Source organism: Crocodylus siamensis, chromosome 12, assembly GCF_052110815.1.
Source record: "Crocodylus siamensis isolate JL-2025a chromosome 12, ASM5211081v1, whole genome shotgun sequence".
NCBI lineage: Eukaryota > Metazoa > Chordata > Crocodylia > Crocodylidae > Crocodylus > Crocodylus siamensis.
The window spans coordinates 6,193,253-6,219,547 of NC_143406.1; the positions used below are offsets into that span (position 1 = coordinate 6,193,253).

At 45.5% G+C, this 26,295-nt stretch overlaps 1 protein-coding gene and 1 long non-coding RNA gene across 2 annotated transcripts in view; both read left to right on the forward strand.

Moving 5' to 3' along the window:
- LOC149854526 (uncharacterized) overlaps nucleotides 1-14,066 on the forward strand; it is a 51,496-nt gene extending 37,430 nt beyond the window's left edge. The window contains exons 4-6 of the long non-coding RNA XR_016438683.1: nucleotides 3,016-3,131; nucleotides 12,468-12,560; nucleotides 13,416-14,066. This is a non-coding gene — a long non-coding RNA (uncharacterized LOC149854526). The remainder of the gene's footprint in view (nucleotides 1-3,015; nucleotides 3,132-12,467; nucleotides 12,561-13,415) is intronic.
- A 3,432-nt stretch (nucleotides 14,067-17,498) lies between these two features.
- LOC149854528 (arylacetamide deacetylase-like 4) lies at nucleotides 17,499-21,110 on the forward strand. The gene is made up of 4 exons (XM_090024673.1): nucleotides 17,499-17,504; nucleotides 17,609-17,825; nucleotides 18,669-18,732; nucleotides 20,087-21,110. Exons 1-4 carry the CDS (start codon nucleotides 17,499-17,501, stop codon nucleotides 20,862-20,864), a joined length of 1,065 nt encoding a protein of 354 aa, XP_089880799.1. The 3' UTR covers nucleotides 20,865-21,110.
- Nucleotides 21,111-26,295: the final 5,185 nt, after the last annotated feature.

The following is a 26,295-nucleotide window of genomic DNA, read 5'->3' on the forward strand; positions in this document are numbered from 1 at the left end:
ACTAACAAACATCTTTTCTATTTCCCCTATTTTATTTTTTGGTTTTGCTTAAAAACAAAAAACAAAATAAAGTCCTACAACTCAGCTGTTTTGTAACAACCTTTAATACTGGTTTGAATTACTTATTGTAAGTTGGACACAATTCCACTGGTTGCTGCCTTCCTGTAGGCAGGACCAGATCTTTGACTAAGATAAATGTTGTAATACACTCGAGCTCTTCAGTTTTACCATGTTAGGATCTTGGCTGTCAGCTAAGCCTTTCTGCAAAGGAAAGAGGGTCCCCCTCCCCAACCCGCTCCCTCAACTCCCACATTCTCCAGTGTTCTGCAGAAACTTCTTGTGTAAACTAGTACAGTAACTTAAGTTTGGCAGGCTAAAGAGGTGGGAGTCATGCCACTTTCCCTTCCCAAACCCTACATTTATTTGATTAAAATTTCCTATCCTGTTTGACTTCCCCCACTCCTGGCAAGCACCCAGACATACAGGAAATTACAGTGGCCAGCTTTTCTCTTTGCTTCTTTTCAGTTCTCAGTTTCCCCTTAAGCAGTTTTCTTTGGCAGCAGGCTCTGTCCCTGCTGACCCAGTCACTGTTAGCAGTCATTTCAGAGAATGCTTATATTCCAAATTATTGCAAATGTGAGTTAACAGAAACCTAAACAAACTGCTGCTTTCCCTTATGAAGCACCTACAGCAGTCAAGGAGATGTTGGCCTCAGATAGCACTTCAACCCCAAAGATGCTGCCCAATACAGATGAAAGGGAGCAGAGTGAATCTGCAGCATTTCCTGCAAAGGAAAGATGCAGACAGAGCTGGTGGGAGAGCACAGAGGAAAGGGAACAGGCTGGGCTCCCATGTTAGTGCATTTTCCTCCCCTGCTCACTCCTTTCTCCCCAGGCAAGTAGGGGTTGTGCGGGGACCTGTAAACTGAGCAGTCCAAGAAAACAAAAGTCCCACTAAGACAGGTTAGGTTGCTTATAAAAAATGACAGGAGTTAGAGATAAATTGTATGGGATGAATGAATCACAGTAAGGTGTTCTTACAGCTCCTGGTAGAGACCCAGATTGGCTTCTGGTAAAATCATCAGAGTACAGAATACTTAAATTGGTTCCTGGGATGAGGTTCTCACCTCTTCCTGGAGGCTGCCAATAGGATGGGTGAATGTGAAGCAGCCAGCCTTTGCTATCAATACAGCTGCCACTGAGGATCCACCATGGCACCTCTGGGCCTTCATCCTCCTGATTCGAAAAGGCTTTGTGACCACACTAGACCAAGGAAACCAAATAACATCATGAGATAAATCCTGATCACGTAGGATGTGAGCCTCTGATACTGTACGGTCCCCAGGCTCCTGTTTGTCATTCCCCACTAGATTCTTCTTCCTGTCTCCCCTTTTTCCCCTCCATCTTTCCTTCTATTTTTTATGGAGTCCCCTCAACCCTAAAAACTATACGTCCCCAACACTGTTGCAAGCCCTATGACCAGACAGGTGAGCTAAAAAGCAATGCATTCAGCACACCAATGTTAATACAAGTTCACCAGGTGTCAGATTGCTTTGCCATGCATGCTGGCACTGCTTCTTTCCCAGAAACGCTGCAAATGGAAGTACCAGAACTGAAATTGAAGCTGTCGTCTAGTTTAGCTCATTTTTCCACCCTTTTGTGGAGCAATTTGTCTTGCTTTAAACAAAGTAGGGCTGGATTCCAGCAACCATAACAAAGCAGCTCCAGACTGTCTCAATTAGCTTTTATTATTTTCCCATAAGAAAGGGCAAAGGCCACATTTAATGCCAACTAAGTCCACCAGACAAAGATTTTGGGCATGGGGGGTGGGGGGCCGACAAAAAACTCACCAAAAGACTCAATATATTTTAAAGAAATAAGGAAACACCTTAAACACCATGGGTTTTTTCGAGTTTTTTTTTCCTTTCCTTTCTGGCTTCAGAGGCTAAAGAGATTTTAATGATAATAATTATGATAGGGTGAGCTAAAGTCCCAAGAGCAAAAGTCATCTTATTAACATTTCCTGTGGCGGATTTGAGGCATTTCTTATATAAATGACAGGGTCACTTCTACCTTCATATAGCATACAGCACCTCATGCAGCTCCACCTAGGGCAGCAAATTGGAATCAGTGGCCTCAAGGCATTTGGAAGTAGTATCAGAATATATTCTGTCCTAACAATGTACAAATATATATGAAAGGCTGAGGGGGTGATGGGAAAGCTCCTTCCTTCTGTCAGAATAATGGGAAGGAGAAAAGAAATGAGTTACACTAATGGTAGAACCATAAGAAGATTTAAAGGGACTTTATTCCTGCCCCCTTATACTACCATGTATATACTCCACTATCTGCTGTCTACATCTGGTTTGGAGACTTCAGAAATCATGTGGTACACATGCATGGGGAACTCCAAGTAGGTGCTTTGCAGATGTCTATAAGTGATGGGCTTTTCAGACTAGAGCTCTCCAGAACCAGAGCCTACGGTTCTGAGTTTGAAGGTGCATCAGGTTGCAAACAAACATGTGGGGGAAATTTTCCTTTAATATAAAGCAGCAAGTAAAAGTGATGGGCACCAGCCCTGTGCTACCCCATGATTGGAGCTGGACAGGCCCAGCTACATACACAGGGCTGCTTCTACCATCACCAGCTACATGCTCAGTAAGGCATATGTGGGGGAAGTTGCAAGGATAGTTTCTTTAAAAGTGTGAGGGGAATATAATCTGAGTAAGGCAATACCACTTGTCCTCAGAGGTAGATACGTAACTTCCATTGACTTCCACGCTATAAAAACCTTGGAGGATCTGTGCTCCCACCTTGGAGGGTGGAAGCAAAGCTGCTCATTTCTGCGAAGACAGAATTGATTTCAGACTCATTTGCAACACTAGTTTGGTGCCTAGTTTGGGTATACACTATGATTCATCTGGTACAAGTCATAAAACTCTGGCATAGACCAAATCAGTGTCATGCCAGATCTGTACACATACCTGATCTTTCTCTTCTCTTTTTTCTCTTGCAGAGAAAAATGACTGATAATGAGAACACTGATGCAGGGTTGGATGTGCCTGCAGCTAAAGAGAATTAAAATCTAAGTTTTAGCCCCATCACTGCAACAGATTCATTGTGTGAACTGAGGTAAGTCACTTAAATTTCCTGAACCTTCTTCCTTCTGTCTGCAGAGTGGATGTTACTAATGCATGGGCTATTGGGAACATTCCTATATTGACTGTAGACAGCTCTTTCAAGATCCTTGGTTGGAAGTTGCAATGTTCAACCTATTACTGATTGTCCTTCAAGTCTTTGTACCGCTAGGTGGCAAGCTAAGCTTTGGGAAGGTAAGATTAGATTGAATTTTGTGCTAGACACTATAAGAGACAAGAGCAAAGTACAGTCTCTGTGATCTGGCAGCAATACTACTTGAGTCCTGATGTTGATATATAAAGCCAAAAACCAAAACCTTCATTTAGTCATTTTGCGCATAAACATCAGGCAGCATCGTAACTTGAAGACAACAAATAGAAGAAAATTGCAAGATGACCCACAGAAGTCAACCAGCCCTCTGACCACCACAACCATTTTGAAGATGCTGCTGCTGCTGCTGCTCCTGTACAGTGGGCTAAGGTGATAAGTTTGCCAAAGATGGAGTGGATTGTGCTGTATTCATTAGGTATTTCCATTGTTTTTCAGGGAGAGTGTTTCTATGGGACTTTTAAAACTTTGTTTTTCCTTTCACCTACTTTAAATGATGAGCTGCACTTGGCAATCTTTCAGTCATTGTTAAGCTAAACTGTACAAAGCGGCAAATGCAGAATTCTCTCTCCCAAAATACAGTCTGTTATCTGTTACCTCAGCTGACTGCTTTGCCATTTATCGATGAGTCACAAACTCCTGCAAGACCGTTTCAGGCTGGACATAAGGAAGAATTTCTTTACTGTCTGAACCCCCAAGGTCTGGAACAGTCTGCCAGCGGAGGTGGTTCAAGCACCTACATTGAACACCTTCAAGAGTAAATTGGATGCTTATCTTGCTGGGATCCTATGACCCCAGCTGACTTCCTGCCCCTTGGGCAGGGGGCTGGACTCGATGATCTCCCGAGGTCCCTTCCAGCCCTAATGTCTATGAAATCTATGAAATCTATGAGAGTGTTCGTCACAAATAAAAGCAACGTAGGCTAAAATTTCACAGGCTGGAAGATTTTTCCAGAGACCATAACTAGAAGACAGAAGACAGAACAGTGTTAGACCTTTTGTACTAATACCATATGGCACTAGAGCAAGTTTATCTGCCCCAGTTAATGAAATTCTATAGGGTACAAATGTGGCCGTGCATTGCCCTCTACTGGACTGATTCAGATCTCTAACTCACCAGGCCATGAAGTGTCTCTTTTTCAGTGGCTGTGTACCTGAGGGTGCTCTAAGTCAGCATTTCTTAACCCGTGGGTTACAAGAACCCAAAAGTGGGTTGCAAGAATATATGAAAGAGTTGTGAACAAAGGGGCTGCTTTGGGCTAGGGGGTGTGGGAGGAGGGCCATCAGGCACAGAGTGCCATTTGCATGTGTACACACACACACATGCACGTGGCAGCCAGGCAACATGGAGAGCAGCCCCCACAGGTAAGTCTGGAGCAGGGGGGAAGTAGGGACCATAGATGATGTATTAGGGAAGTTCGGGGGGGCACAGGTGGCACTGCCCACCACCCCACCTCCTCTCCAGGGTTGAGTCATGAGGGAAGCAGTGGCAGCAGCTGCCGAGCCATCATGGCAGGGTAGACGTGTGGTCCAGCACACAAGCAGTTGGCAGCAGGAGAAGCTGAGGGCAGCACAGCTTCCCTCCCTCTCCTACCCGGTCCATTACTCCTTAGGCATCGTGGCTGAGACGGGGAAACTGGCAGCAGTGGCAGCAATGAGTCTCCTTTCCCCACTCTGTCTTCTTGCACCAAGTCCCACACGCTGGACCACAGAGGTGGCTCCTGCCCATGCTAATCCAGTCCAGGCAGGCTGCAGCCCCATGGCTGCTATGGGTGCACAAATCTGGAGAGGTGCTAAGGATGCTTGCTTGTTTGGAACTGACCTGGACCTGTCATAGCCCAAAGGGAGATCTGACAACCTAAAGGCCAGCCACCTTGGGACAAGAAAAGAAAGCAGCAACAGCAGTAGGACAATGCCTTCTTTATTTCTCCCTTTCCCAGCTCCCTCCGCCTCCTGCATGCAGAGTCCTCGCCCTGCATCAGAAGACTTACACCTACTACCTGTGGCGTAAGATGAAAAAAAAAATCCATCAGATGGGAAATAATGTTAGCAGAAACAGCCAGGGTGTGAAAGCCCACAGAATTAGGAGGGCCTGGGAGGGGCTACTGCATCCCGGGATGCTGGAGAACTTCAACTTGGATTCAACAGCTGTGGGGAGTGGCCACACCTCAATGAAATAGGCGCAAGGCTATGCGGATTAGAGATAATCCTGCCCTAAAATGGTGTCACTTTAAGATGAATGATGAATGCTTTAAGCCACTTAAAGGTGTTAGCATCCAGCCAATCCAGGGATTAAGAGCTCCAGACACCACGTAAAAATACTGTGTAGCAAATAGACTGAGTTTCTGTGAATGAGGAGGCGTGTTTTCACCGTCCCCCCCCCCCCCCCCCCCCCCCCCCCGAGTTCTGGTAGCTCTTTTCTGTACTCTGCACCTAAGAGGGACTTGATCTGTAAATGGCTCAGTTCTTCTGGGCAGAGATGTAGTGAGCAATTTCTGCATCTGGAGTGGGGACTGTGTGTTTGGGGATGGGAATTATGCTGACCACTAGAGAGCTGGGGGGCATGTGGAACAAGGGAGGAGGAGCAGAGTTTTACCTGCCCTGGCTCACCTCACGAAAGGGAGCAGCTCTTCCTCCACATATGCCTTACTGAGCATGTAGCTGAGCCTGTCCGGCTCCAACGATGGGGTAGCACAGGGCTGCTTCTACCATGAAAAAGGCTTCTTGGGGGAGGGGGCCATTCTGGGTTTCCTTCTAAGTCACTGCCCAGGTCTGATGCCCCACTCATTCCCCCCTCCCCACTTCACCCATTTACAGTATTGTTTCCCTGACGTAGCTCATGGAAAATCCCTCACCACATTTAAGAAACATTTAAGGAGATCTGTCTCCTAGGAGTCTGTGTAAGGTGCCCATGCACCCCTGCAAAGCTGCAGGTAGGCTCTCTGCACCAATCTTGTACCAGGCAGTACAAACCCCAATATCAAAGACAGGTTGGGGGTTGGACCACAATCTGATGGTGGGTCCATATTTGCATAGATGCTGTGGCTTAGTACTGTGCCAGGCTCAGATTGGGGAGGCAGCAGTTGCTTATCTGATCCATGGATAAGAATAGCAACTTCTAGAGGACTGAAGGTGGGTTGTTGCTACCCATTACAGACCCATATGTAATAAACAGGCCTTTAGTCCAGGGCCCAATGGCAAATTATATTTGAAGACTTCTCACAGCTCCAAAAACAAAGTGAAGCAGTCCCTTTCCTCCATTCTGCATATCAACACCAGAGAGTTGGGGCTGTTTGCCCATCCAGCTCTTTGCCCATCCCAGAAATAGGATTTGGACTGTAACTGCAGGCAAATACTCACATAAAAACAATATGACACAGAGGTCCACTAGCCCTCTGGCTAATGCAGCCTCTTTGGAGATGCTTCTATTGCTCTTCAAGAATGGGCTAAAATAAAAAACTTCCCAAAGGTGGTGAAGGTTGTGCTCTGTTGGCATCAACAAGCTGTGGATTAAACAAGCTTGCCCTGTTGTACTGTACTGGTTCCCAAATGGGCAGGCTGCAGCTCAAATCCTTTCTCCTCTGCCCTGAGAGCTTGTTGCGAATGCTACTCAAATGTCTCTGAGGAGGCCATTGAGCTCCTGCTTTATGAGGTGTATGTAAGGGCAATGGCCCTAAACCACAGAGGAGCAAGTTTGAGCCAGCTTCTCAAGAACTAATGCACTGGCTAATGTGCATAACTGGGGAGCAGAAAACCGTGGTTCAAAACATACTCTGAGGAGAGAACTCATTACAGGCCTGGTGAAGGGCCAGGATGGGGAAGCAGAGAACCTGCAGGTCTTCAGTCTCCATGTCCCACAGAAGAGACTATACAAGCTGCTCAGGAGTTGTGGTAACACAGCACAACCGTCCATTCCTGGGCTGAGAGAGGAGTTCAGCCTCCATCCACCCTGGTTCTTCTTGACTTTGGGCACCAAGTGCATTTTGACAAGGAGGTGCTTGTCCTCAGGGTCTGCTCAGATGTCTAGAAGGGGACAGGGGTACCTCCCATTATAACATCCTGAGCTACCTGGACCTCTGCCTCTGATTTATCAGAGAGACGTCGTTAGTTTTGTTAGTCTGAAGGTAGGCAGAAAGCTGGGCAGGGTCTCATCTCATAAAGTAACTTGTTCAGAGAGGCATGAGCTTTTGTGCATGAAATCCTACTTTGTCAAATGCTATAAATGTCCTTGCAGAGAGCAGGGACACTAACTAGGAGGGAATAAAGTCATTTCAAAGGAAAGACTAGGGAAAGTGGGAGGAAAGGAGAGGACTGGCTGAGAGAGGGGAAGGTGGGCTGAAGCGCTGAAAAGGGCTAAAACAAAGCAGTTAAGGGCCATCAAGGTTAGAAAAGGTAGTGCAGGTAATGGGATGAGAATCCAGAGTCTCTGTTGAGCCCATACTTCAGGCAATGCAGTGTGTGGCTTATTTCTTGTTCTGCAGTTTTGCATTTAAGCTGTTTTGTAAAGCTCTGTTGTTTAAGAACAGCTCCTGTGAGGTCAGTGATGGATGTCCAGGACAGGTAAAGGTTCTGGCATTGGCTCATGTGTCTTTCTGGTAGTGATGTCTGATTGGTGTCCACTTACTCTTTCACGTGGAGATTCCCCAGTTTGTCCAAATTAGACAGAAGGGCACTGTAAACAGGTGATGCCAGCCATGCCCCCTCATCAGCACAGGTGACTTCATCACTGGACCAAACATCGTGGACTATAAGGCAGGGAAAGCTTCAGGCTAAACTGTTGATCCTGGAGAAAGGTGTAAGCAATGAAAACCAGGATCTTATCACTAGCATTAGGCAATGTTAAGTATAGGTGTTGATGCCAACTCCCTCTCTAATTCATGCTCCAATTGAGCAATCATACATGCATCAAACTTCAGTGGTTTGCTCAAGTATTATTGGTGTCAAAAGAAATCCACTGTTGCCTAAGAGTTTACTGAAACAAAACCAGGCACAAAATAAAAATTGTCATATGGCATCTAGAAGGAGATTCCTATACCTAAGTTTTACCACAGTGGTCTGAAAACATTGGCCTTCTTGTTTTTCCATCTGTCCATATGGAAACTAGACTGGAGAAATACTTAACGGTGTATATGGTACTGGGTGTGTTATCTTTATTATAATTAAACACTGGCATTGTTCTGAAACAGGACTTCAGATAAATACGAGAAAAGGTAATTTTCTGGAGAGGTGGAGTTTGCTGTGATGCCTGCGGTAAAACTGTGCTTAAAAGATAATAAAAGATAAAGGGGAGCTACTGGTTCTCTAACCATGACAGCATAGTTAATTTTTTTTGCCCCCTTCTAACAGTCAGACTCTGAGAAACGTGTTCCAACATATATATGCATTGTTTTATTTCCTGCCAGTTCTTTTTTCTTTTACCATGAAAATAAAGTCTAACGCATAGTATCATCAGATGAACATAGCTTTGGAGGGTTTTCTAGAGACAGGTCCTCAAGGACCACACAAGTTGCAGCTGGGGTAGAGTAGTCTATAAGGCCCATTGGTCTTTACCCAAAAGAGCCATCCTTACTTGTCCTGCCGACAACAAATCCATGTTTATTCCACCTGTGGTAGCAGGCAGGGGTTGCAGGGCTCCCTAGCACATGTCCTCCATTCGCTGGTCCATCCCTGCTTATGTTACAGAGTTTCTTCTCCATCTGTGGCTTTTAATGCTATAAAGATCCCTGAGAGTTTGTCTTAGGTCACCCAGCAGCACATTTGAAGCATTAAGCAGGTGTACACAACAGGAGGGCTTCTCCTTCAGGTAGTAATTGCCTGCATATCCTCAGATAATGAAATGTGTTAGCAAAGAATGGATTTTTCTATTGCACTGCAGAATGGACAACAATTCTGATTTGCATCAGCCCAGACTGCCACAGTGCTAGATTTCTCATGGAAACAGAAACTCATCTTCCTGTAGAAAAGGTTTTCAGAATAAATGATGTTGTCTCAATTTGAGCTGAATCCTTTGTTCTGGATGAAGAAATTAGACTGTTTTATTTTAAGAATATGAAACCAAAACCTTCTCCCAGTTTCTTTTTGTTCCAAGTCAAAATACTTCCTGGACCTGAAGTCCTGAGTCATTCTGGTGTCCTGTAAACTTCATTTTTTCGGCAAATGAACTGCTATTTAGAAAAAAAGTTTGCCTAGTTCTAGTTTTATCCAGTGGTATAGTTAGATCAAGACCTGATCTGAGCAGGCTCATGAAAAGGGACAGTTTGGGGGTCAGGCCATGATAAGGTTGTGGATCTGTATTTTCATAAATGCTGTGTCTCAGCGCTCTGCTCAGCTTGGATGGGAGGGCAGCAATCGCTGGCTGAGAGATCAGAACAGGAACAGTGTGGGTGCTGAGGGTCGGTTGTGGCTTGCGGTCATGGACACAAGAGGTCTTTCTACCAGTGGAATTGTTGTATTGACCAGTATTAAAAAAGAAGGGAATGGTCAACTCAGAACCCTGTAGTGGGGCAACCTCCCCCAAGCTGAATAGGAATTACTCCTGAATATGTCAAGGGTAAAACACTAGCAGCACAATTTACACCAGTTTAAGTTTTGTCTGTACACATCTGTCCCAGGGTAGACATTTGCTAAAGGCTCCTGGTACTTTGGTGCAGTGATAATTGCCAAGTGTCTGAGATGCCTGTAAAACTATTCCTGGTCCAGATGTAATTTATGTTCATATATGCAACCCTTCTGCTGAGCGCCTGTCAGCAGCAATAAAGGGCTAGGTTCAAGTCTGGGATACTAAATATATGTTACCTTGGCTCGAGCCCCCACCCAGTCTGCCTGGGAAACACTAGATAAATCACTAGGGTGTCCAATAAAACCAACAACTCTTCCCTCGCAAGCAGTATGAACACAACCCCTGATTTATTACGGAGACAAACACCAGCACACAACACACCATCAAGTAAAATAAAAACACTGTTCTGGTTCAGAGTATACCCGGTATCACTCCTACCCCTATTGGGGAGCCTTCAACCCCAGGTTTGGCAGTACGAGAGTCTCAAACCTGAAAAGCTTAGTCCCTGGGGATTTGGATGCATTATTTTCCCCACTGTCACCATCCACTGAGGGTGCCAGTTCCCTCTGTGTTGCAAAGGGCCCTTCAGTGAGTTAATGTAGCTCGATAAAGCTGCTGGGGAGCGCTGATCTCTGCTCCTGCCCCAAATTCCCATTGATGTGACTCCACCAAGTGACTGTGAAGTGCCAATCTCAGCTTCTGCTTGAGTGACAGCAGGGGTGAGCTACCAGCTCCTGCCCTGGACTCCCTATCCAAACCCCACACACCTACTGGACGGAAGAAACCCTGGCACTCTGTACTACCTGGCTGCAGGTATAAAGCATCTATAAAGCTTTACTTCCTATGTAGGACATTGCCAGTGCTCGGGTTGTGTGCATAGTTCCCCCCCTAAAAAATATCTGTAGGGCCCCTTGGAGTCTTTGTGTTCAAGAAAGAGGGATCTAGATGTTACATCCTTTTCCCTTCCCATAGCACTGATGCCAAAGCCAAGAAAAAATTGCTTGCACTGCTCTAAGGACAGGGGGAGAAGAACAGACTTGTAGGCTTGGTAAAGGGAAATTCTGAGGAAATCCTGGTAATACAAAGGGTTTTCTCTGGTCTGATGGATTCATAGTTTCTAGGGTTGGAAGGGACCTGAGCAGATCATGTAGTCCGACCCCCTGCCGTGACAGGAAAGAGTACTGGGCTCAAACGACCCCAGCAAGATGTTAATCCAACCTCCTCTTAAAAACCCCCAGGGTAGGAGTCTGCACCACTTCTCTTGGAAGCTGGTTCCAGACCCTAGCCGCCCTGACCGTGAAGTAGTGCCTCCTGATATCTAACCTAAACCTACCCTCTGCCAGCTTGTGACCGTTATTCCTGGTCACTCCTGGCGGTGCTCGGGGGAACAGGGTCTCCCCCAATGCCCGCTGATCCCCCCTGACTAGTTTATAATAGGCCAGTAGATCCCCCCTCAGCCTTCTCTTTTGAAGGCTGAACAGGTTCAGGTCCCGTAGCCTCTCCTCAGGGCCTGCCCTGTTGTCCCCTGATCATACGAGTGGCCTCCTCTGGACCCTCTCCATGCTGTCGACATCCCTCTTGAAGCGCGGTGCCCAGAACTGGACGCAGTACTCCAGCTGCGGCCTGACCAGTGCCGCACAGAGGGGGAGGATCACCTCTTTGGACCTGCTTGAGATACATCTGTGGATGCATGACAAGGTGCAGTTGGCCTTCTTGACTGTGTCCCCACACTGCCGGCCCATGTTCATCTTGGAGTCAATGATGACCCCCAGATCCTTTTCCGCCTCCGTGCTGACAAGAGGGGAGTTCCCTAACCTATAAGTATGGTGTCGGCTGTTCCTCCCGAGGTGCATCACCTTGTACTTGTCTGTGTTGAAACCCATCCTATTCTCATCCGCCCACCCTTGTAACCTGTCTAGGTCTGATTGTAGTCTGTTGCATCCTTCCAGTGTGCCCACGTCCCCCCACATCTTAGTATCATCTGCAAATTTGAACAGGGTGCTTTTTACCCCCTCGTCCAAATCACTGATGAAGATGTTGAACAGTGCGGGCCCGAGGACCGAGCCCTGCGGAACCCCACTACCCACGTCCCTCCAGGTTGAGAAGGACCCATCCACTACCACCCTCTGGGTGCGGCCCACCAGCCAGTTGGCGACCCATTTAGTGAATGGAACCCAAGTTAAAACTAAATTACAAATATCATGACAGGAATGTAGCCATCTCACTCCCTTGTGTGCTGTAGAGTATGGAATGAGAGCCTCAGGCTCACTGATGCAATGAGCCATTATACTCTGATGCACCTTCCTAGGACCGGCACGGCCATGTCGGGCTCTGCTATTTGGAGAGCTGCCTGGTTTCAAACCACAGGTAAACACAAATATCAGTAATAATTTATGTAAGCCTCTCCCACTTCTCATTATTACTGTCCATCACTCTGCCTGTGCTTTAATTGTCATATGCCTCACCCTACTTACCAGCATTGTTAGGAGCTAAATGAAAGGAATATAAATTCTGTGACCTGATCTTGGGAGACACTTCAGAGTCACAAGAAGTAGGAGTGTGGGGTCCTTTCCTCACTTCTGTCCTTCTTAGCACAGGGACGTGGAACTCATGTTAGCATTAATTATTATTGCTCTGATCATCTTGGTGGTATTCCTATTGCAGTATGAACAGCCCAAAGCAGAAATCCCTCATGAAGTTTGTGGTCGTGTACTGCTTCACATTTTTCATCACATTGCGACAGTCTCATTTGGTTTGGTAAGTGTGCCTTGCTTGAAACTTGTCTGATTTTATTTTGTAATGGAAAGGGGGAGATGGTTGGATTTTACGAGCTGATATTTTGAGATACTGTAAAGAACTTTATAGAAGGATTGGGTGAGCTCTCATGTCATGTTAATGAATACAGAGGCGTCCCAGAGCACCCACAGAGTCAGTGTCTATGGCCACACCAAAGATTTTGTGTTTAATTTCAGACAGCCATCATGCAGGAACAGTGGGATCTACTCATGGTTCTCTCCCAAAATGAAATGACCTTTGTGAAACTTGTTCCTCTGATATCATAGTCCTGCAAAGGCTTCTCTTTGAAGCCAAAGCTAGAATTATCATGAAACTTAAATGTAAACTCAGTACTTGGCCCTATTATAGAGGTTATGTGACATGGACAACTGCTACCAGTAGTCGAGTTATCTCTGTAGCAGTTAAATGCATGATTAACTTAACTGCACAACTTACATTTGGCCAGGTTTTACTTATTGCTTTTAAAGTATTATAAACGTTGGTTAAGTTCAAAAACCCCTCAAGAGCATAGCAGTTTTCATCCCCAATGTCCACTTTGTAATGTGCAATAAACTCTGGTTAATTCCTCACTCCAGCAGAACCAGTAAGTGATAACCAAGTCATGGCTGACTTATTATCAGTAGTAAGCCATCTTTACCTCTGAGAGAACAAAATATTTTTTCTTTGGATATTTTTAATGAAAAAACTTATAGAAATACTGAGTGCCAGAGTTATGCTCTCTACATTAGAATTGTCTGATTATACAGGGAAGTGGATTATATAGGGAAATGGAAATAACCAGTCCAAGAGTCTAACATGCACTTATCACCAAACTAGGAGATCATTCTGCAGTATGGACTCATCGATCATCAGTGTCTTGTTCAATCAAGAAAAACTGAAGAGAATCCAGTGCTTTGCAAGTATCACTGGGCTAACAGTTCATCTCTGTTAAGGAACAGATTGAGTGGCCACACACCCAACAAAACAGGGTCTCAGACATGAAGAGGGATGTCCAGCTAACCTGGTCTTGACAGTTTCCAAACATGAAGAATCCACAACTCTCTAGGTAGTCTGTTCCAACGCCTGACCCCTCTCACAGTCAGAAAGTTCTTCCTAATTTCCAGCTTAAATTTCCCCTGCTGCCACTTGAGGCTGTAGCTATTAGTCCTGTGCCCTAGAACCACAGAGAAAAGCGCATTTCCAGCCTCTCTATCAGTGCCGTAGTAACAAAGTTTGGCACCTGGAGCAAAGCCCTCAACAGCAGCCCACCCTCGCCTCATGCACAGATCGGAGGGTCACATGCCCCACCGCCATGCTTGCCCATGAGTGCATGCAGCAGCAGGAGCCGCCCTTCCCCCATCCCCATGCCCCGCCAAATAAGCCGCTCACTGGTCTGTCCTGCACTGTGCCCCAGCTGGACAGTGCCTGTTGGTGCCCCTACACTTGGGTGCCTGGGGAAGTCTCCCTGCTCACCCCCCCAACCCTTGTTACGGCTCTGATCTGCATAATCGCCCTTCAACTATTTGAAGATTTTCTTCAAGTCCACACCCTGGTCTTCTCTTCTCCAAGCTAAACTCTTCCTTGTCCCTTTGCTGTCTCATGATGAATTTGGATGATATAGTCTCCAGGACAGGAACCGTGTCCTTCCTGTTTGTAAAGTAGCCCAGCACATTATTAACTGCTTCAAAAACAGACAAATAAACCATATTTCCCAACTGTCAGATAGGTTTTTGTTTGTTTGTTTTTGCGGCTGTTGCTCATGTGCAATGAGAAGACTTTTCTACAGCTTCCCATCTGGGGACACTTATCACTAGCTGGGGGAGATCATCTGGGTTCTGCTGTGGCCAGTGAGAGTTTTCCTATGGACCTCAGCAGAGCCAGGAATTCACCCTTACTGTTTTGTCACTCTCTTAAGGAAGGAGCTGCTTGAGGAATGCAGTAATGTAATAGCCTAACCCTATCCGGGATTTCTGTAGTTGCAGTTATAAAAAAGAAACTGGTTCCAGATCAGAAAAAAAGGTAGCCCCAAGTTTCATTGGATAGTTGTGATGTGATAGGTGTGGGATGGTCACCGGTCAGCCAGAAAGATCTGCTTGTATTCATATTTCTAAAGCAAGTTTTGAATTTGTGTGGCTTTGGAGAAATAACAGGAAATCCCCTTCTTCACTTATGTGTCTGCTTGTGAGATGAAGATTGTTACAATGGGAGATGCAATCCTTGCACTTCCTGAAGATTTTTAGAGCCAATTCTTTTCCTATTTAAGGGAAGTTGGGAAGACCCAGCTCCCCAATGTGCCATCTGTGGTAGGGTCCTGCAAAAGTCCTTAGAGTTTAGGGACTGGTTAGCTCAAAGCACTGGCAGGGGACTAAGATATTTCACCTGTGGTGTTGGGATCTAGGTGGACTCCTGTCTGAGTCGGTAGTGACCTACCATTGTTGATGATCCTAAGGCCAAATGGTAGCCTGTGAGTAGAAGTAAGTGGTTGTCCGAATCCATTTCAGATTGTAGATGCATCCACATTGCCATGTAATGGTCCCTTGGTGAGTACAACCAATAGGAACCAAAGTTTCAATTGGTCTTGGAGATCAAATTTTCCATCTTCTCCATTGGACTGTTGGGATGCACTGACTGGGTATTGCATGAGTCCCAAACCCATCCATGGGGGGCCTCCCAGTGCCCCAGGTTTCTCTCCTCTGTGGTGCACTTGCCCAAGAATCAGAGCAAGGTTACTCCAGGATAACTCCTTATCCGTGGCAAGCCTCAGCTCCACTGCCCTTATCCTAGAGCTTGCAGCTACAATAAGGGAATCTCTGCCAGCCCTAGCTGGCCTCCCCACTGGGTTGTGGAAAAAATTTTGGGTCCCTTTTTCTGTAGAAAAGGTGAGGCTGGAATATCACTTGCCCAGAAATCACTCTTTCTACAGATAATCAGTGGAAAGGAGACAAAATAAAAAAGGATTTATTATAGAGGAGAAAAGAATTATAGGAGTGTAGCGCACCCAAAATGTGCACGTCATTCTGTGCTATAAAATGTGTTTCACATTGCTGTGTATCTTGTTTGGCTATACAGCATGATTATGTTTCTGTGTAACATAATTGTTATATAGTGTTCCTTCTCTAGGACTGGCGGGGAGGGGGAATGCTGGAAAGCTTGGTGGAGCCTGAGGGTTTCAAGTCCAGTAGCCGTGTGGGGTTTTTGGACGGGGAGTCCAGGGCAGGAACTGGTAGCTCACCCCTGCAGCCACTCCAGCAGGAGCAGAGATCAGCACTCCACAGCAGCTCGATGGAGTCTCATCAACAGGAATCCAGGACAGGTGCAGAGATCAGCACTTCCCAGCAGCTCAGCAGAGTTGCATCAACTTACTGAAGGGCCCTTTGCAACACAGAGGGAACCGGTGCCCCAGGGGACAGCAATGGTGAGGGTGACAACGCACCCAAATTCCCAGGAACTAACCTCATTTAGGTCGAGACCCCCTGCTCTGCTGAGCCTGGGGTTGAAGGCTCCCCAGTAGGAGTAGGGGTGATACAGGGTATACTTTGAACCAGGACAGTATTTTTGCCTTGCTTGACTGTATGTTGTGCGCTGGTGTTTACCCCTATAATAAATCAGGGGGTTGCATTCATTTGGCTTGTGAGGAAAAGGTTGTTGGCTTTCTAGGACACTCTAGCGATTCATGTAGTGTTTCCCAGGTGGTCTGGGTGGGGGCTCGAGCCAAGGTGAAATATATTTAGTACTCCAAAATTGAACTTAGCCCTTGTTGCTGCTAACAGGTGCTCAGCAGAAGGGCTACCCAAGCAAAAGTGGCTATGAGTTTGAAGACAGAAAAAACAAACAAGTGAAGTTTCTTACTGTCTTCTGGCTATGCTGAAGCCCTCCTGAGAGACTTTCAAGTTTCTCCACAGTTCATCTTCCTACTGATTTTGTCTGCCCTGGCTGCTGCCCCAATTCAACCTCCAAAGCCCACGACTCAAAGACCATGATTCTCTCATAGCTAGAAACTAAAAAGCCTTGAAAGTCATCACTCCCTGACCCCCACACCAGGCAACATTATTTTAATTGCTTGTGAGTCAGCAGCAACCTCCAAATATATCTGGACAGTCTGAGGTACCTGAAACCCTGCTGGCTAAAGCATTATTTCTTGTAGTTGCCTCTTTATTGTGGAGTTAATTTCCCTCTTACAGGCACACAATGCCTTGTTTTGTCCAACCCAATAATGACTCCTGCTGCCTGTGTCTGGGAATTGTAGGTGTCTTTAAATATGGATGCAGGAGTCCCTTGGGTGAACCAGGTCCAAAATGACATAATCTTTACAGTGATAAAAGTGACATAAGTAGATGCAGCGTAACATAGGCAGACAAGGTACTTTGGGTAAATGTGATATCTTTTATTAGACCAACCACATAGTTGGAAAAATTGTTTTTTTGCAAGCTTTCAGGCACAAACACCCTTCTTCAGGCACAGGGAGAGTCTCCTGATGTTTCTGGTCTCTCCTGGGTGGAAGAGAAGCCAATATGCAAAATGCAGGTCTGTAAAAATGCAAATGCATGGTAGTGAAGACCAGAGGGGATGGGAGACAGTGGGTGCAAGACAGGTAGGTGTGGGGAAAAGGGGGGAATGGTGATTTGGTGAATGAATGTAGCTGGTAAAATGTAGAGAATTTACCTTGGGTTATTGGACGGCAGGTAGGTTATAATGTGCCATAAATCCAATGGCTGTCTGTATTTAGTCCATGATTTTTTGTGTCCAGTAGATTTATGAAGTGAAGTTCATAGGTTCATCTGCAAAAGGTATTTTGTAAATTCCCTTTGAGGATTAGAATTGAGGGATTAGAGAGAGGGTGGTTGTCTTGTGAGAAATGTGCACCCACAGGTAACGTCCCCTACAATATAACATGGGCTTTTCAATCAGGTTACTCACGCCATGTCAGTACAATAAAAATGCAAGGAAACATTCAAGACCTGCTGCAACCCTCAGAACATAACACAGTTCACAACAGCCCGATAATTCCAGGTTTCTTTCTTTATATACAGGAATTAATCTTGGAGAAATTTGGAATATACGTGGACCATCACATCATTAGGTTGGCGCTTAATCTAGTGCCATCCGGGGACACTTCAAAGCTCTTTGTCAAGGATTTGACTTTCGAAAAGATAAACATGAGGATCTATCAGCCAGAAGTGCCATCTGCTGGCCTGAGGAGAGGAGTTGTTTATTGCCATGGAGGAACAGGCCGGTTTGGAAGCATCAGTAAGAAGTTTAATAGAAAAGGCATTTGGACCTATGTGAATCTAGAAGCTGTAAAGAGAACTATGGAGTTCTTTTTATACAATAGTGTTTCTTAAATGACATGCTAATTAAGCAATATTATAACCCAGGAAGCTGTTCAAAAATGGATTCTAGTAACACACTTAAACCGAGAAGCAGCCTACATTTATTTACACTGGAGCAAAGTTGCCGCTCGGTATTTTCTTGTATGGAAATCTGTAGTGTCAAAGAATTGCCATTTTCTGCTTAGTCATAATAAATCTTACCTTAATATATCCCCTCCTAGTTTTGTGAGGCAGGGGGTGGGTGTGTGGGACAGGGGGTGGCTGTGTGTGGGGCATGAGAAGCCCCAAGCAGCCACTTGCAGGCTGGAACTCTGCCACAGTTTCCCACATTTTTCTCCTTTAAAGGAGAATCCATTTTTCAGGTTTGTTGATCCCTTTTTAAAGTTTGTTCATGACCCTTTCAAATATTCTTGCAACCCACTTTTGGGTCGTGACCCACAGGTTGAGAAACGCTGCTCTAAATCATCCCCAGTTGAAGAAAATAGAGGTTCCCAAAATGAATGACTATATAGTGTTGGCAGATTCCTACACAAGATACCCAAAACCTACCAAAAAAATATAAATCTGTCTCCAGTGTACTAGATGCTTTTTAAAAGTGGCTTCCTGGATGACTGAATAAGAGATTTTGTTCATTTCCACTTAATACTGGTGAAGAGGTGAGAAGCAGCTCTTCAAAATGAAAATCTTTCTGAATTTTGTCCATATTTCTGAAATATAATGTTTTCAAGGTATTGCATTGATACAGCTCTTTATTTTGCAGAAGTCTATGATAGCTTTTGCTGCTCTGTAGCCACAAAGACTGAATCAGTGGTCATGTGTGTTGGGTAAGTGATCTCTCTCTATTTGCACTCTCTGGGAACCATTTATGTAATTTCACCTGATAGGTTTGTATATCCCAAATCAGCTACTAGACCTTGAAAAGAGAAAGTTAATCAGAAAAAGGAACACACTGATCTTGTAGGGTAACTTGGAATAGATCTGGAGCAGGTCTGGTTCGGAGCCGAAAAGAAAAGACCAGACAAACGGGAAGAAAGGACTTGAGCCAATGAACAGGCATCCTTTCACCCAGTGTTAGGTGCTATGAGCTGTTCTTTGTAGGAGGACAAAAATGCTCAGATGTCTTACTGCATGTGGACCTCTGTCAACTCCAGCTTGGCTCTGGCAAGCTGCTTGTGCAAGGCATTTGTGTCTCTGCCTCTGTTCCAGCTCTTCGTGGTGTTTGTGCTTGAGAGAGGACTGCTCGGCCTGCTGGTGCTGGTACAGGTGTTTCATTGGCATCAGCTCCTTAGTGAGGGCTTGGGCACTGGTGAGTTCCTGTTGCATCAAGGATGAGAGCTGCTCATTCTGGATGTAGATCTCCTGCCAGGCCTCTGGATAAAGCACTTCCTGGGGCTCATCTTGGGAGCTCAGCTGCCTCTTCAGCACCTCTACTGATGCTTTCTGGCTTCTGCTCAGGGCTGTCTGCAGCTGGCAAACCTCTCTACAGCTCGAATCCTCCTATCCTACATATTCACCTCACTAACAGGAGTCAGGCACCCCTCATGCACCTCTGAGGAAGAAGCTTTCTCCATATTAGTGGAGCCAGGCAAGTGAATACTGATCATTGTTGTATCCAAAAACCTCTCTCATATTGTTAGGTTACGGTTTTTATTTATCCTCATTTTGTGTGGCATTCTAGGAATTTGTATATACTTTGCAGTAACAAACAGAGAGACAACATGGGAAAAACACTTTTATCTCCTTGGATTAGATAAATATGAGTTACACTGCTACTCCTTCAGTCCAGGTCTGTCAGGACTGAGCTAGTCAATGCCGTAGACAGTCCTTCACTTCCTCTGGCTGCCCGCATGCATTATTCTTGACCTGAAAGGAGATGGAAAACTTTTACCATTTCCAGATGGCTCACTACTAAAATTCTCTGGTTGCATACTTACCAGTGAAGGTGTAAAATGTCATTCCAGGCCTCAAATCTGAAGGCTGGTTACTGGTTCACACACTGAAGCATTCAGGGAAAGAAGTCCTGTCAGTTACAGTTCCCCAAAATATAATCTAAAATCAGTTTTATTTTAGGAAGGTAAACCAATTACCTTAAATGTTTTCCACTATAGTTTTCTTGAAAGAAAGAAATGGTCCCACTCATCAGAACTGGTGAAATTACAACTCCCTCTGGTATTTTAGGTATCGCTTAGCTCCTGAGCACCCATTTCCTACCCAGTTTGATGACTGTCTCGCTGCTACCATCCACTTTATGAGGACGGCAGAAGACTATGGGGTGGATCCTACTCGTGTTATCGTCTGTGGAGACAGCAGTGGAGGCACAATTGCTGCTGCTGTTTGCCAGGCCCTGGTGAACAGAACGGACCTCCCCAGGGTGCGGGCACAGATTCTGATCTACCCATTTCTCCAGGCTGTGGACTTTAACTTGCCTTCATATCAGCAGAACCATGCAATGCCCCCTTTGTTAAGGAAATGGACTATTTATTTGGGTCTGAGGTATTTAAATATTGATGTATCAGCAATAGATGGCCTTCTTGAAGGTATTCATATTCGCGAAGATCTCAGGGAGAAATATAGCAAATGGCTGAGCCCAGACAATATCCAGGATGAATTCAAGATCAGGGGCTATGAGCCACCTAAACTCTCGCCATGTGTAGAAGAGTATTCTACCAAAGCCCAGGGATTTCTGACACCAACTTTTTCCCCGCTTTTGGCCGAAGATGATGTTATCTGTCAGCTCCCTGAATGTTTCATTTTGACCTGCGAGCATGATGTGCTTAGAGATGATGGGCTACTATACAAGAAACGATTAGAAGACAATGGTGTCAAGGTGACCTGGTGCCACTTGAAGGATGGCTTTCATGGAGTGCTCGCTATAGCTAGAATGTACCGAATTATTTCATTTGAGGCTGGTTTGAGAGGAATCGACACCATAGCAAAGTTTATAAGAAGTTTATAAAGAAAACCCTGTTCTTCATGTTGCGAGCCTGGCATTCTCTTTCCAAACATGCTTCTCTTAACCATCAGAAAAATGTCATGACCCTCTCAGCTGTCAGAGGTTTTAAGTCACCTCTGAATTTCCATCCTTGGAGCTGCCCTCTCGAATTTTCATCAAGGTGCTTAAATTAGCGACTTCTTTTTCTGTCTGCTTGTAGTCGCTGCAGCCAGATTAACCTTCAATTCACTGACTCCCCTCCTCCTGTTACTTGGGAGAATGAATCTGCAGGATAGGTGGAACCGTGATTTGGGGTGGGGGGGTGGGGCACAAATTCTGGTGCTTTGTCCAGAAAGATGTATATTTGTTGGAGGTTGAATCAAAATGAAAGCTGAAGGGTCCTAGTGAAATGAAGAGATTTGAGGATAGTTGTTTCCAGATTATTTAATCAAAGCAGCATGCCCCATCAGTCTAACACTGTTCATATTTCCTGGTACAGGTCTGTTAATTTATCAGACGATGTATTCCTTCCAGATGCTGCAAGAAGTAAAATTGTCTGAAATGCAATCTTTGTGCTAAGTTATCATGAAGATATTTGCTGGTCAGCCACTGCACATAGGGCTTCCCCCAGGGGATTCTGAGGCCTGCCTGATCCAGAGCAGAAAGCATTTTGATGAATAGATTGCTTGTGATGACATCCATTATGTGATGCTTCAAAACAATTAGCACAGCTTTGCCATAAACCTGTACATTTATTTGAGACTTTACATGGAGAAATTGTCGTGCATATGTGAAAGAATGACTATGTTTTATCCCTTTAGGGGAAAATGACCTTCATGATTTGGCATTTTAATAACAGAAATAGCTACACAATATTACTGGGGATTTTCATGGGCATGTTCCTTTCCCTTGCAAGTTTTCTTGTCATTTAACTCTGAACTGTATAAAGGATTCATATTAGATAAATGCAGTGTTTGAAGAATAAAGTTAAGTAAAATACCATTTGAATTACTGTATTCAATATAGACAAGATTATTTGGGTAAAAGTGTTATCTTTTATTAGACAAACTGAATGGATGGAAAACTTGTTCTTTGCAAGCTTTTGGGCACAGGTACCCATCCTCAGGCATAGAGAAAATCTGCTGGTGTTTGTCTTCTCTCTATTTTTTATAACTTCGTAGCATTTGAAAACATTTCAGTGACACCCCTTTTCTTTAATAGTACTTGCACTTGAGTTGCTTTCTCATTGGTTTTTTATAAAGTGTCATTGCTTCCTCATTGGTATTTTATAAGAGCTAAGTGTCATTGATCAGGTTATTGAAGCATTTCTGTAACCAAATGGCTAAAAAAGCAAAATTGGGGCACGTACATTTTCTGTATTTCCAGATTGAAAATGGCTGATTTTTACCCTATACATAATTTTCTATCATTCTATGATATATCCAAACCCAGGCTCTTCACTGTGTCAAGTACAGTGCACCTGAATGGCTCTCCATTGGCTCAAATCCAATGAACTGTTCATAGAACCGTGGAAAATTTTGGTTGGAAGGGACCTCAGGAGGTCACATCTTGTCCAACCCCCTGCTCAAAGCAGGTCCATCCCCAACTTGATCATTCCAGGCAGGGCTTTGTCAAGCTGGGCCTTCAAAACTTCCAAGGATGGAGATTCCAGCACATTTCTAGGTTCTGGTGCTTCACCAGCCTCTTAGTGAGAAAGTTTTTCCTAATATCCAACCTAAACCTCCCTCGCTGCAGTTTGAGCCCATTGTTCCTTATTCTGTCATCTGCCCCCACTGAGAACAATACAGCTCCATCCTCTTTGGAACCACCCTCCAGGGAGTTGAAGGTATCAAATCCCCTTTCAGTCTTCCGCAGACTAAATAAGCCCAGTTCCCTCAGCCTCACCTCATAAGCCATATGCCCCAACCCCCTCACCATTTGTGTTGCCCTCTGCTGGACTATCTCTACCCTATCCACACCCTTTCTGTAGCGGGTGGCTGTAAACTGGATGCAGTACTCCAGATGTGGCCTCAACCAGTGCCAAACTGTACAGTGGAAGAATCACATTCCTCAGTCTGCTGGCAATGCTCCTACCCATGCAACCTAAGATGCTGTTAGCTTACTTGGCAACAAGGGCACACTGCTGACTCATATCCATGTTCTTGTCCACTGTAACCCCCAGGTCTTCTTCTGCAGAGCTGCTGGTTAGCCAGTTTGTCCCCAGCCTTGTCCTTATTGAACCTCCTGAGATTTCTTTTGGCCCATTCCTCCAATTTATCTAGGTCACGCTGTATCCTAGCCCTAACCTCCAGCGTATCTACTATACCCCCCTGTTTGGTGTCGTCCATGAACTTGCAATCCATCCCATCCTCCAAATGGTTAATGAAGATATTGAAGAAAACCAGCCCCTGGCCCCAGGACTGACCCCTGGGGCACTCCACTTGATACAGACTGCCAATGAGACCTCAAGCCATTGATCGCTACCCATTAAGCCTGACAATCCAGCCAGGTTTCTATCCATCTTACTTTGCTGCTCTCTTTTCTTCCTCTTGTCAAGATCTTGAACTTGATCATCTTGTGGTCACTGCTACCCAAGTTGGCATCCAATTCTATATCCCCCACCAAAGCCTTGCTGAAGTCAAGGTATATCATGTCCATGGCTTTCCCCACATCCACAAAGCCGCTCATGTGATCATACAAGACAGTCAGGTTGGTCAGGTGTGACTTGTCCTTGGTGAATCTATGCTGACTGTCCTGATCATCATCTTCTCCTCCAAGTGCTTAGAAATGGATTCCTTGAAGATCTGCTCCTTGATTTTTCTGGGGACTGAGATGAGACTCACCAGTCTGTAATTCCCTGGATCCTCCGTCTTCCCTTTCTTAAAGATGGGCATTATATCTGCCCTTTTTCAATCATTTGGGACCTCTCCCAATTGCCACAATTTTTCAAAGCTAATGGCCAGTGGCTCCGCAATCCCATCAGCCAATTTCCTCCGCATCCTCGGATGCATTGCATCTGGCCCCATGGACTTGCATATGTCCAGCTTTTCTGACATGAGTCATCAGTGTGATGAAATTATCAGCAAAGCTAACTGCACTTTATCATGCATCAGCAGATGCATGACAAACAGAACCAAGGAGGTCATATTTCCCCTCTATGCAGCATTGGTCAGACCACAGTTGGAGGACTGAGTCCAGTTTTGGGCACCGCACTTGAAGAAGGATGTTGATAGACTCGAGAGGATCTAGAGGAGGGCCACTCATCTGGTTAGGGGCTTACAGGACAAGCCATATGAGGAGAGACTGTGGGACCTGGACCTCTTCAGCCTCTGCAAGAGAAGGCTGAGAGGTGATCTTGTGGCCGCCTACAAATTAATTAGGAGAATGCAGCAAGGGATCAGAGATGCTCTGTTCACCAGGGCGCCTCTTAAGGTAACAAGGAACAATGGTCACAAATTGACAGAGAGCAGACTTAGGCTAGATATCAGGAAAAACTTCTTCATGGTAAGGGTGGCCAAAATTTGGAATGGGCTTCCAAGGGAGGTGGTGATCTCCCCTATCCTGGAGGTCTTTAAGAGAAGGCTGGATAGGCATCTGGTTGGGGTCATCTGACCCCAGTGCTCTTTCATACCCAGGCAGGGTGTTGGACTCGATGATCTGTTGAGGTCTCTTCCAACCTGAGCATCTATGAATCTATTAATCTAGGAAGTAGTCCCTAACCCACTCTTTCACCACTGAGGGCTGCTCACCTTGTCCATAACGTGTGCTGCCTGGTGCAGTAGTCTGGGAGCTGACCATGCCTGTGAAGACCGTGGTAAAAGAAGCATTGAGTACTTCAGCCTTTTCCTCACCACCAGTCCCTAGGTTGCCTCCCCCGTTCAATAAGGGACCCACACTTTCCCTCACCTTCCTCTTGTTGCTGACATACTTGTAACAATCTTTCTTGTTATCTTTCATGTCCCTTGCTAGATGCACCGCCAGCTGCTCTTGGCCTTCCTGATTTCATCCCTGCATGCCCTAGCAATGGCCTTATACTCCTCCATAGTCTTATGTCCACTTCTCGTAGGCTTACTTTTTGTGTTTAAGCTCACCAAAGAGTTCTCTGCTAGGCCAAGATGATTGCCTACCATATTTACTATTCTTCCTGCACAACGGGATAGTTTGTTTCTGATATAACCAGCTCTCCTGGACTCCTTCCCCCCTCAGCCTGACCTCCCAAGGGATCCTGCCCATCAGTTCCCCAAGGGAGCCAAAGTCTGCTTTTCTGAAATCCATTGTCCATACTCTGCTGCTCTCTTTTCTTCCTCTTGTCAAGGTCTTGAACTTAATCATCTAGTGGTCGCTGCTGCCCAAGTTGCCATCCAATTCTACATCCCCCACCAATTCTTCCCTGTTTGTGAGCAGCAGGTCAAGAAGAGCACAGCCCCTAGTTGGTTTCTCCAACACTTTTACCAGGAAGTCATCTTCCACGCTCTGCAAAAACTTCCTGGATTACCTGTGTACTGCTGTATTGCTTCCCAGCAGATATCAGGGTTATTGAAGTCTCCCATGAGAACCAGGGCCTGTGATAAGGAACTTCCACTAGTCATCTGAAGAAAGCCTCATCTTCTTTATCTTCCTGCTCTGGTGGTCTATAGCTGACACCCACCATGACATCATGTTGCTCTCTGTTTTAACCTTAACCCAGAGACTTTCGATAGGCCTATGCCTAGTTTCATACTGGAGCTCTGAGCTCTTTTACATAGAGCACAACTCATTTTCCTCTTCTCCTCTGCCTGTCCTTCTGAACAGTTTGTGCCCATCCATGACAGCGCTCCAGTTATGAGAGCTCCTACCAAGTCTCTGCTATTTCAGTCATGTCATTGTTCCTTGACTGTGCGAGGATGTCCTATTTCTCCTGATTGTTTCCCAGGCTCTGTTCATTTGTGTACAGATACCTGAGGTGGCTACCTGATTGCCCTACTTTCTCAGGAAGAATGAGGAGGCCTCCCCTGTTGCCCACCCCTCTTGTGCTTCCTTCAGGTCTCCTGCTTCCCTGCTTACCTCAGGGCTTTTGTTTCCATCCCCTGGCAAGCCTAGTTTAAAGCCCTCCTTACTAGTGAGGCTGTCTGCAAAGATGGTGTTCCCTCTCTTCATCAGGTGGTTCCTGTTTCTTCCTAGCCATCCTTCTTCTTTGAACAGCATCCCATAGTCAAAGATGCTGAATCCCTGCTGGTGACACCACCTGTGCAGCCATGCATTGATCTGCAGGATGCACCTGCTCCCGCCGAGACCTTTCGCCTTGGATTGAGCCCTATAGTCACTCTTAATCCCATTCACCCTTCACCCTTGCACTCGGAGCCCTATAGTCACTCTTAATCTGGTCTGGGTCACCCCTGATAACATCATTGTTGCTCATATTGATGAGCAGTATGGGGTAGTAGACAGAGGGTCAGACAAGTCTCAGTCTCAGTAT

What these genes read in the sequence shown, in the direction of transcription:
- LOC149854528 (XM_090024673.1), top strand. An exon ending in AGGCCGGTTTGGAAGCATCA is followed by an intron (nt 17,826 to 18,668) that starts GTAAGAAGTTTA and finishes TTTATTTTGCAG; the next exon opens with AAGTCTATGATAGCTTTTGC. An exon ending in TCAGTGGTCATGTGTGTTGG is followed by an intron (nt 18,733 to 20,086) that starts GTAAGTGATCTC and finishes CTGGTATTTTAG; the next exon opens with GTATCGCTTAGCTCCTGAGC.